This window comes from Apteryx rowi, unplaced genomic scaffold (assembly GCF_003343035.1).
Source record: "Apteryx rowi isolate R43461 unplaced genomic scaffold, aptRow1 scaffold_26, whole genome shotgun sequence".
Classification (NCBI taxonomy): Eukaryota; Metazoa; Chordata; class Aves; order Apterygiformes; family Apterygidae; genus Apteryx; species Apteryx rowi.
This window is the reverse complement of record NW_020448974.1, coordinates 111,447-121,978: the sequence shown is the minus strand read 5'-3', so window position 1 is coordinate 121,978 and position 10,532 is coordinate 111,447. Positions and strand designations below refer to the sequence as shown.

Below are 10,532 nucleotides of genomic sequence, written 5' to 3'. Positions count from 1 at the left end.
CAGCGCCTCGGTCTGCAAGTCATTAAAGCGGCGCAAAACATCGGCCGCGACAGGGGCTCGACTGCGGGGAGCGAGCGGTTTCCAGTTACGCCGGGAAAGGCGCAGGTCCCGGGACCCGCTAATTGGATCCAGGGCTTGGCGAGCCGGTCCGTCCTCCCGGTGCCCCCCGGCGCCATCCCCGCTCTTTGCTCCCGGTGCAAACTCGCGCCCCAAGGGGGGATGCTGCAGGCAGGAGGGACCACTCCGGGCTAGAAACCCCCCTCATCTGCTGGAGGCCGTAGAGAAACCGCGGGGTTTTTTGCTCTTTTTCCTGTGCTATGTCCCCCCCCGGAGCCCCTGCGCACGGGGCTGGCCAAACCCAGGGCGCCAGTGCCCGGGGGGGTTCGGCCGCCTCGTCCTCCTGGCCAGACCTCGCCGGCCGGCTCGCGGCGCACGTGCCAGGCCTGCCGYGACGCCGCTAACCTGCGCGCGGAGGCTAACGAAGCTGCCGCACGCACGGGGCTGCGCTCCATCGCCGCCTTTTCCCGCTATCGCTGCCGTGAGCTGCAAACCCTTCCCGGGACGGCGGGTCTGCCCCCGGCTCCCGTGCCGCAGTGCAATGCCATCGCGCACTGGTGCGATGCCATCGYGCCTCGGGGCAGCGTGGCGGGGGCCGCTTTTGTGCAGCGCCGCCGGCTCTGATCCCTCCCGCCCGCACAAAGCTCCCTTCTTCCCCGCTGAACGGAGCCGCCGCGGCCCCGGCTGYGCTGCCGCCGGCGCATTCCAGCACGGGGACGGCGGGAGCCACTCGGCCCCAGTTTCCGGCAGGTCGCGGATCCTCTGCAGATGGAAACCAGCCTGGCGAGAGCTGCAGGGCACAATGGGGCTCCTTGGAGGAGGAGGAGGGGGAGCAGGGCAGGGGCTGGAGGAAGCAGTGCTGGGAGCTCGTTACCTCCAGCCCCTCGTTAGGCTGCGAGAGCGGCTCCTCCGCTGTCTATGCCTGCGGATTTGCTCTGTTCGTGCCTCATTGCCCTTGTCACGGCAGCTTGTCCGCAGGGTTGGGGCTGGGGAGAGTGTGTGCCGGGGCCGTGCCGTGTGCCGGGGCCGTGCCGCGCTCCTGCACGGCATCGCCCCCGGGCTGCTGCTCCGGCCCCAAGGTCTCGCTGCTTCAAAGCCCGCCGGTGGCGTGATGTGTGCGGCCGGTGCCCCGGTGGCTCCGCGAGGCTCCCTGCAGCCGCTGCATCTCTCCGTGCATGGCACGGCCAGGCCCTGGAGCAGCCCAGAGCTGCCACCACGGCCATCTCCGAAACTGCGGGCCGGTCCCTGCCGGCGAGTCCTGCTCCGGCCGGGAGCGCTGCACAAAGGGCCCTTCAGCCCCGGCTCACGCGCCTCCTTCCCACTGCTTTATCTGCAACTGCATCGAATCCGGCCTTTGGAATTCGCCCGGGGCCGTGGGCGACCTCGGTGCCGGGCAGGGCGAGGGCTGCAGGGCCAGAAGAATAATTCATTTGCCTTCGGCTGCCACGCGGCAGGGAGCCGGGGAGGCCGCGCGCGCGGGGCCAGTGCAGCCGGGCTCAGCTGTGCACTGTTCCAGGGCTGGTTCCTCTTTCCTCGCCTCCTGGAAAGCCCCGGGGTGGTGGAAGAGGCCATGTCACCAACGGGCAGTTCGGAGCAGGACAGTCTGGCGCAGTGGCAGGGCTTTCGGAGCGATGCTTTGGCAGCTTCGCGGGCGACAGCGAGGGGCTGCCGGGATCGGAGGGCGCTTGGGGCTGCTCCGATGCCGCCGGCCGTGACGTCCCCGGGTGCCGGGGCTGGGCAGGATCAGTGCTGACTGTCCCCTCTCTGCTCTCCTAGTCGCTGCTTTTCCTGGGCTTGGTGGCCGCCGTCTGCCTCGGCCTCAACCTCCTCTTCCTCACTGTCTACCTGATCTGCCTGTGCTGCTGCAAGCGGGATGCGGAGCCGGAGAGCAAGCGGCCCCACTCCTGCTGCGTCACCTGGACGGCCGTCGTCGCCGGACTCGTGTGCTGGTGAGGCCGGCGCCGCCGTCCCCCCTGCCGCTGCCACCCGCTCCGTGCGCGGCAGCTTCGATAACAGCCGGCTCTCGCAGTGCCCCGGGGCACAGCCGGCCGCTGTCCCCCTCCCGGTGCCGCGTCGCCTGCCACGGTGCCTACCTGCCCCGCTAATCCCGGTGGGAGCGGGGGCCGCGGTGCTAATCCCGGACCGGAGCAGATGGCGGGCGGCATCACGGCCCAGCTGGCGCCTGCCCGCGCGGGGCTGATTGCGCCTGCGGGAATTGGGCAAGGGGCAGTTCTTCGCCCAGCTGCCCCGCCGCGGTTTTCCGAGCGCATCTTTTTTAGCAGCCCGCGGCCGAGCCGAGCTCCTGGCTGCGCCCCTCGGCCCGGGGAAGGACGGGATGGGATGGGACGGGACGCGGGGCCTTTTCGCTGCTCTGATGCAACCCGCTCGCCAGACAAAGAGCCTCTTTTTGGCCGGGCAGAGAGCGCGCGGTGTCTGGCCGTGAATGTTTTACGGAGCCGGCAAACGGCACTAATGAGCTCGACGTGCCCGTCCCGTGACTGCCCTCCCCGAACCCGCCGGCTCCTGCCGCCCCGGGAGCCCGGGCAGCAGCGGCGGCGGATCGCTTTACCGCTCTCCGGGGGCTCTGAAACCCCGGCAGCAGCTCTGCGGAGTCTGTTTGCAGCTGCGAGCGGCCATTAGCAGCCTAATTGGGGCGAATGGGCTGGTGTCCATCACTTTTATTGGCATCTGCCACAGGGAGGGGAGAGGAGGGGAGGGCGGCGAGCTCCCCGCGGGCGAGCGCTCCGGCTCTCTCCGAGCACCTGCCGGGCCCAGGGAGCTGCCGGCCGGGCAGCAGCACGCACGGTCCTCGGACCCGGCGCCCTGGGTTTGCTGGCAGCGGTGCCCGCGTTGGCACGCTGGGTCAAGCTTCCCCGGCGGGCTTGGATCGGCTCCCGCGTCCCGGCRTCCGCTCGGCTCGCCGCGGGGCTCGGAGGGGCCGCGTCGCGCCCCCGGCTGCCCTCCTCCCCGGATTAACCGAGGAGCAGGTTTAAACGGGAGCGGCGTTTCTTGCAGCAGATTCCCCTAATCTGCTCTGCCGGGCCTCTCCGTCCTCAGGCTCCTGGCGCTCGGCTTAAAATCCCCCCGGGGGGTCTCTGYCCCTGGCCGGGGCCCTGCCGCGGCACCAGGCTCGGGGTGAGCGTGTCCCTCCCCTCTAATCCGGGCTCCCCCCCTCTGCGCACAGCGCGGCCATCGGCGCCGGCTTCTACGGGAACAGCGAGACCAACGACGGGGTGTACCAGCTGCTCTACGCCCTCGACCACGCCAACCAGACCCTGGCCGGCATCGACTCCCTGGTAGGAACGGGGCTGCCCCCCCCCCCGGTGCCCCGCGCGCTCCCCTGGGCCGTGCCGGAGGCTCGTGTCCGCAAAGCGGGCGTCTCCCAAGGGAGAAAACCCTGGAAGCGCGTGCCTGTGCCGAACCGGACTCCCGTTCCCTGCTGGAGAGGGTGCACCGAGCCGGGCGCTGGAGCCCGGCACGGGCTGCGCTCCCCGGCCCCGGGCTCGGCCGCGTGCGCCGAGGGAGGGAGTGAGGGAGGGTGACATCAGCCCCGCAAAAAGGGGCCTTTGTGCCCGGGAAAGCAGCGGCGAGGCACCACGAGGCCCACCGGGTGCCGGGGCCAGCTCCGTTTGGGCCGGGTTCCCTGGGATTGGGCCAYGGTGCCGTCGGGCGATGGGCGCGGGGATCGGCGCCCCGCGGCTCCGGAGCCCTCTCCGGTCCCCAGGGCACCGCGTCGCCTCGGTTCGCTCCCCAAAAGCCGCTTGGGGAGGGAGGGACGCGCGTGTCCGGCTCCGCAGGGCGAACAAAGCCCCGTTATCCGCGCCCGGGGCCGTCTCTGCTGGGCGGCTGCCACGTGCCCTTCCGCGCTGCGGCCCCGGCACGGCACCCTTGGCCGTGCCAGCGGTTTTGGGCGGGCAGATGCCTTCGGAGGGCGTCCGCTCCCCCGGCTCTTGCTTTCGGGGTGGCCAGGGCTGAGGAAGGGGGGGACGCGTGGTGCTGCACGGGGGGGTTGCAATGCCCGAACCGAGGAGCCGGGCGCCTGGGTCCGACGCCAGCCCCCGCCCTTGGCCGGGCGCTGCTCCGGGCTCCTGCCACCCCTCCACACGGCGGGGGAGCCCCGGACCCGGCTCGCCGTCCCGCTCCGTCCCCCAGGTCGCCGGCAGCACGCTGCAGATGGGGGCGAGCCTGGAGCAGCCCCTGGCGCGGCTGAACGAGATCTTCGCCGCGCGGGGCGACTACGTGCAGAGCCTCAAGTTCGTGCAGCAGGCGGCCGGCAACGTGGCGCGGCAGCTCGCGGGGCTGCCCGCGTGGCGGGACGTCAGCGCCGACCTGACCGCGCTCGCCGGGAGCGTCGGCTACGCAGAGTACTACCGGTGAGCGGGGCCGGGGCCGCCGTGCCGGGGCAGGGTGGGTGCCGCGCACGCCTCACGGGGCGCCCTTCCTCTGCACCCAGGTGGCTGGCCTATCTGCTCTTCTTCATCCTCGTCCTCGCCGTCTGTCTCCTGGCCTGCCTGGGGCTGGCCAAGCGCTCCYGCTGCCTGCTCACCACGTGAGTGCCCCGCGGCCGGGCCTCTCCCCGCTCTGCCCGCGCCGTGAATGATTCCGGCGTGGAGCGTCGGCCACGGGGGAGAGCAGCGGGGCCGGACCGCGGGGGCCCCGGCGCGGGCAGGGCTCCCGGCGGTGCCACGCGCAGCTCTGCCCTGCGCCCCGCAGCGCTGCCGGGGGGGGGGGGTTTATCCACCCGGTCCGCGCCTGAGGCCGTGGCACGCGCCGCCTCTCCCCGCAGGATGCTGTGCTGCGGGCTCCTGACGCTCATCCTCGGCTGGGCCTCCGCGGCCGCGGACACGGCAGCAGCGGTGGTGAGTGCCGGGCTCCACGGGGCTGGGGGGCGAGCGGGACGGCGGCTCTGCCTGGGGAGCCGGTGCTGCCCGCGCACATCTGGAAATGCCCGTGCACATCTGGGCATGCCCCGGTCCCGGCACGCAGCAGCAGCAGCGGCRAGGGGGGACGGCAGGGCAGTAGCCGGCCGGGCAGAGGCGGGGGATGCTCCGGGGCATCGCAGCGCCCGGCCCCCGCCGATGCCCCGTCTCGTCCCCGCAGGGCACCAGCGACTTCTGCGTGGCCCCGGACAAGTTCATCATGAACCTGACAGAGAGCGACATCAGCGCGGGTGAGGGCCGGCGGCGGGCGCGCGGGGTGCGGAGGGGGGCTCTGCTCCTCGCCGCCGCGCTGCGGAGCCCCCGGGGCGCTCGCACCGACGCCTCCCCTTTGCTTTGCAGAGGTGGTTCGCTACTACCTGTACTGCGACCAGAGCCGGAGCAACCCCTTCCAGCAGGTAGGGCCGGAGCCGGCGCCGCGCTTCGCCGGCCGGCGCGGGGGGCCCGTTTCGCCCTGTGACGGCCCCCTCGCTTCCCTCGCAGACGCTGACAGTCTTCCAGCGCTCGCTCACCACCATGCAGATGCAGATCCAGGGCCTGGTGCAGTTTGCGCTGCCCCTCTTCCCGACGGCCGAGGTACAGGGAATGGGCACCGTCCCCTCGTCCTAGCGCTGCCCTGTCGTCCCCCCCCCAGCAGGGCTCAGCCCCTCTGCTCCCCGTCCTGCCCAGCCGTCCGCCCCGGTGCGAGCTGGCCGGCTCAAGGATGTGGGGCCACCCTGCCGTGCCGCCTTCACCCCGTCTCTCGCCCGCAGAAAGACCTGCTGGGGGTCCAGCAGCTCCTCAACGCCTCGGAGACCAGCCTGCACCAGCTCACTGCCATGCTGGACTGCCGGGGCTTGCACAAGGTGAGCGGCGCCCGGGGCAGGGTGCGCAGCACCCGCGCCGCCCCTGCTGAGCCCGGCCCTGTCTCCCGCCGCAGGACTACCTGGATGCCCTCATCGGCGTCTGCTACGACGGGCTGGAGGGCTTGCTCTATCTCATCCTCTTCTCCCTGCTGGTGGCCGCCTCCTTCTCCACCATCATCTGCGCCACACCGCGCGCCTGGAGGCACTTGGCTAGCAGGTGGGTCCGGCGCGGCGCGGCTCCCCGCTTGGCACGGCCGCGCGGCTCCGGCACGGTCCCCGTCCCCTTGCTCGCTGTGGGCGCTGCCGCCCTGCCTGCGCCTGCAGAGCCGGGAGCAGGGGGGGGAACGCCAGCGCCCTGCTCCCTCCCGCAGGGACCGGGACTACGACGACATCGACGAGGACGACCCCTTCAACCCGCAGGCGCGCCGCATCGCCGCCCGCAACCCGGCCCGCGGGCAGCTCCGCAGCTTCTGCAGCTACAGCAGCAGCCTGGGCAGCCAGAGCAGCCTGCACCCGCCCGCCCAGACCATCTCCAACGCCCCCGTCTCCGAGTACATGTACGGCCGGCCGCGGCCCGCCGCGACGCCTCGGCTCGCGCTTCCCCGCGCCGGCTCGTCCCCGGGGGGGCCGGCGGCTCCGCGCCGCTCTCACGGGCTCTCCCCCCGCAGGAACCAAGCCGTGCTCTTCGGCGGGAACCCGCGCTACGAGAACGTGCCCCTGATCGGACGAGGCTCTCCTCCCCCTACGGTACGGCGGGCAGCCCAAGCCAAGTCCTTCTTGTGACGGCCCCGCGGGGCGGCGGGACCTTAGCGGGGTGCTGGAGGGACGGTGGCTCGCGCGGCGGCGCTGCCGGGGCAGGCGGTGCCCGCGCGCCGAGGGCTGCCGTGGAGGTGGGGACCGCGCGGCGCGGGCGGGACACCCGCCGTCTCCCCTCCCGCCCTTGCAGCGGAGGTGCCGTAGCTCCGCGCCAGCCTCCCCGACCCGTCTTGCTAACCGAGTTGCTCGCCGAGCTGCTGCGGCTTCGGGGGGACGGTTACCAACCACGTGCTTAGGAGAGACCAAAATAGCCCGTCTCTCCTTCAGTTGCTCTTTTCTGACTGCTTTATTTTCTCATTTATTCCGAGACTTTCTGCAGTAAGCCATACGCACTTACGTTTCCCTGCAGTTTGTTCAACCCACCCTGTCTGCTAACGTCTGCTTTATTTTATTTTTTTTTATTTTTTGCATCAATTATTTTGGAGCTAAGTTGCCCACCAAGAGTAAGTTCAGCTGCTTTGTTTTCCCTCTTTGTGCTGAGGCGGTAGTTTGGCTCCTGCGCTCGCTTCCCTCCTCCCAGCTCTCCGTAGCGCCTCCCCTCCCCGGTCCCCGCGGGGGGGTTTGCTCTGGCTGCGGGGGGAGCGGGGCGATGCTGGAGGCCAGGCGAGGAAAGGGGTTGGGCGGCACAGGGCTGCGTTTCCCCCCGGAGCAGCCCGGCAGAAAAGAGAGGTTTTGATTCACGGCTCCCCTGTGCCGGGGGAGCTGTGCCGGGAATCCCGCCAGCAGCAGCGGTCGCGGCTGACCGGCAGGAGAGCCGGGAAGGGGGTTGATGGAAATGATCCTTGATGCCTCCAGGGGACCCCGCCGGGATCTGGCACCGTGGGGAAGGGGCCACGGCTCCATCCCCCCGCTCCCTTTTCCGTGCGGTTTCTTCACTCCCTCCCTTTCTGACAGCATTTAATCTGCTTCGATGCCTATGTCCGAAGCGTTAGCTCCTCTCCCTGCCCCGGCGGCATCGCAGTGGCAGGCTCCGGCACGCTGCTATGGCAACGCCACGGCCCCGGTGGCGGAGGCTCCCGCGCTCTGTCTTCCTGGGAAAATTTCTTGCAATCAGGTGAAAACCTGGAGCTGCGCCAATGCAGGAGGCTTTAATCCGATTGCACAGACCTCGCAGCTGGCAAGCCTGTCCCCGCGGGGGGGGACTGACGTGGGGGATTAATTTGAGCACTTCTCCCCGCCCTGAATGGTCTGATTTATCCAGGATTCAGATCCCTGAGGAAGGACTTGTGCGGTCCAAAATAACAAACTTGGAATAATCTTCCTTAATGCTTGGCCAGGGTTGCCCCCCTGCCCAGCAAAACGCTGAAGAAATGTAACTCTGTACCCTTGTTGATGTGGAGGGGGAGCGGAGGTTTTGTGCCAAGCTCTTTCTCCATGTCTCCCTTGGCCGCTCCGGCAAGGTGGCAGGAGCGCAGCCGCCAGCTTCCTCGGGAACGCCCTAGGTCAGTGGCCTTTCCTGCAGGGATGAGCATGTGCTGGGGGCTGAATCCTCGGCTGCGGGGAGCTGGCTTTGCTTTAGCTCCTTCGCGGTGCATCGGGGAGGACTCGGCCTCCGGGAGGCTGGGGAAGCGCCCGAGTGGTCCAGCCCGCAAAGCGAGCGGGCTGCCGCCCCGGGCAGCCGCAGAGCCCCAGAAGACCCGGCCAGCTCGGAGGTGGCACCGGCTAAAGGCAGGGGAGAGGAGGAGGTTTGTGCCTGGAGATGGGAGAGCAGAGGGCAAAACCCAGGTTAAGCGCAGCAAAGACGCCCCCGGGCTGCGCGCCGCGTGGTGCCAGGGCTCAATCCCTGTCGGCTGTGCCGGTGCTCCCAGCCCGGCAGGGTTTGAGCATCGCTGGTGCCCGCGACACGTCCCCATGCGCCGGAGCAGAGCGCGAGCCCTCGGCTCTCATCCGGTTGTGAGCTCCTTGGGGATCAGAAACATTGAGGACGAGTGTTGGGGTTCCCTGATTCGGGCTGAATTTCCTGCCGGGTCCTAGGTGGAGCCTGAAAGGCAGAAACGAACCCGAGCGATGTCCTGGCAGCGCAGAAGGGGGCAAAGCGGAGCCTGAGACGCTAAAACAAGGCACCTTGGTCGGGGGCTCTTTAACTCCCAGCCAGGGCAGAGGGTGCAGAGACCCGGTCTGAACAGGGCCGGGCTCCTCTGAGCCAGGAGAACTTGGCGGATTAACTGGGGATTAACACAGACTGGAAGCAGCCTTCCCTCCCCATCCTCTGCCTTCCTCCGAGGTGATGCAGGATGCCCGGGCGGGCGTCGAGGCACCTCTGCGGGGGCTCGGCAGGGCCGGGCAGCGCCGCGCTGAGCCCCGTCTCCTCTCCCCGCAGTACTCCCCGAGCATGCGAGCCACCTACCTCTCCGTCACCGATGAGCACGTGCGGCATCACAACACCGAGTTCCCGGCCTAGGGCGCTCGCCCCGAGCAGCTCGCGGGAGGAGAAAATGCCACCGGCGTTCCTGTAACGGAAACCAAAGACAGCTGGAAAACGGGCGGCAGCAGGTCTCCCGGTGGGACGAGCAGGGGCCGGAGCCGATGGGAGAGGCGGTGCTGGCGGGAGGACGAGCCGCGGGGAGCCCCAGCGTCCTCCTCTCTCTTGGCAGCTTCTGCTCGCTCAAGTCTTCCTCTCTTGAAGTGCACCCGGGATGTTTTCCCCCGGACTAACAGCGATCCCGCGTCTCTCGCCGGGATCTAACCCGGGGCCCTGCTCTTCCCCGCGGTGCGCCGTGACCTCGGGGAGGGGGCCCAGCCGCCCCTTCGCACCCGTCGCAATGCAATACCAACCACTAGTGATTCCCGCTCCTTCCAGCCGCGGCGCCCGCGCTGGCTCCGCAACGCTCCTGCTCGGCATGGGCCAAACCGGCTCCCCCCCCCGCTGCCCTGTGCTGGCGGCTTTCGGATACGGTTGTTTTGGCCTTGCTGGTTTTCCTTTGCTTTGCTTCTGGGTTTCATCGCTTGCCTGAGGAGCAGAGGCGCGGTTTGACTTTCCGCCTCTGTTCGGAGCTGATTTTACCGTAATGCATGTTTCTCACGGGCGTCTTTTCGGCACTTCCACTCCCTAGGGCTGGCAGCGCGGGTCGGTGCCGGAGCGGGAAGCTCCGAGGTAGCCGCGTGCCCCGGGAGAGGCTTGGATGCCCGCGCGGGGCGAACGGTGCCACGGCCGGACGGGCCCCGGCGGCCTGCTGCGGGCTTTATTACTTGATAGCAGTGACTCACTGTGTCTTTTAAAGATAACTTGTACATAGCCCTTTGTCCCATCACATCTTTTGTCCCTGTTAGGTGTGACTAGCACTACTCGCTGTTGGAAACCTCCTGGAGATTGGAGGGGGTTTTGGTTTGTTTTTTTTTTTTTTTGGCTTTTAATGTTTTAATGGTACTGGTAGAAGAGCTGTTTTTAACCGCATGTGAACTAACCTCATTGGGACTCCGTCCGGAGGAGCTGGGGTCCGGCCTGATTTGTATGTGCCCTCTGGGGCAAAGCCATTAAACACTTGTACTAAACTCATCTCCTTCTTGGGGGTTTCTCCGAGCCGGCGCCTCCCCTGGCCTCGCTGACTGGGGCCCTTCCGCCCATCCGAGCACGTCCGGGGCTGCGGGGCTCTTCGCAGCGCAGGCTGAGCGTTCGTTTGCGCCCTTCGAGCAGTTTTTAAGCGGCCTCCATCTCTTCTTTCCCACTTCGGTTGCTGCTTTGGCTCCCCCCCCCACCCCGGTGCTAGGCCACATCTGCTGTCACCAGCCAGGCTTTGTCCTCAACGCCCTCCCCAACATGGCGGCGGGCCGCGGCCGTCACGTGTGTTCTCGCCCTCCCCAACATGGCGGCAGGCGGCGGCCGTCACGTGTTCTTTCCCCCCACACACACACACACCCGGCTTTCGCCCTCCCCAAC

At 68.8% G+C, this 10,532-nt stretch overlaps 1 protein-coding gene across 1 annotated transcript; it reads left to right on the top strand.

Moving 5' to 3' along the window:
- The first annotated feature begins 4,436 nt into the window (after positions 1-4,436).
- On the top strand, positions 4,437-10,151 carry TTYH2 (tweety family member 2). The gene is made up of 10 exons (XM_026067496.1): positions 4,437-4,606; positions 4,844-4,916; positions 5,158-5,227; positions 5,337-5,392; positions 5,478-5,570; positions 5,747-5,839; positions 5,914-6,056; positions 6,211-6,396; positions 6,508-6,586; positions 8,976-10,151. The coding sequence occupies exons 2-10, from the start codon at positions 4,845-4,847 to the stop codon at positions 9,054-9,056; spliced, it is 873 nt and encodes a 290-aa protein (XP_025923281.1). The 5' UTR covers positions 4,437-4,606; position 4,844; the 3' UTR covers positions 9,057-10,151.
- Positions 10,152-10,532: the final 381 nt, after the last annotated feature.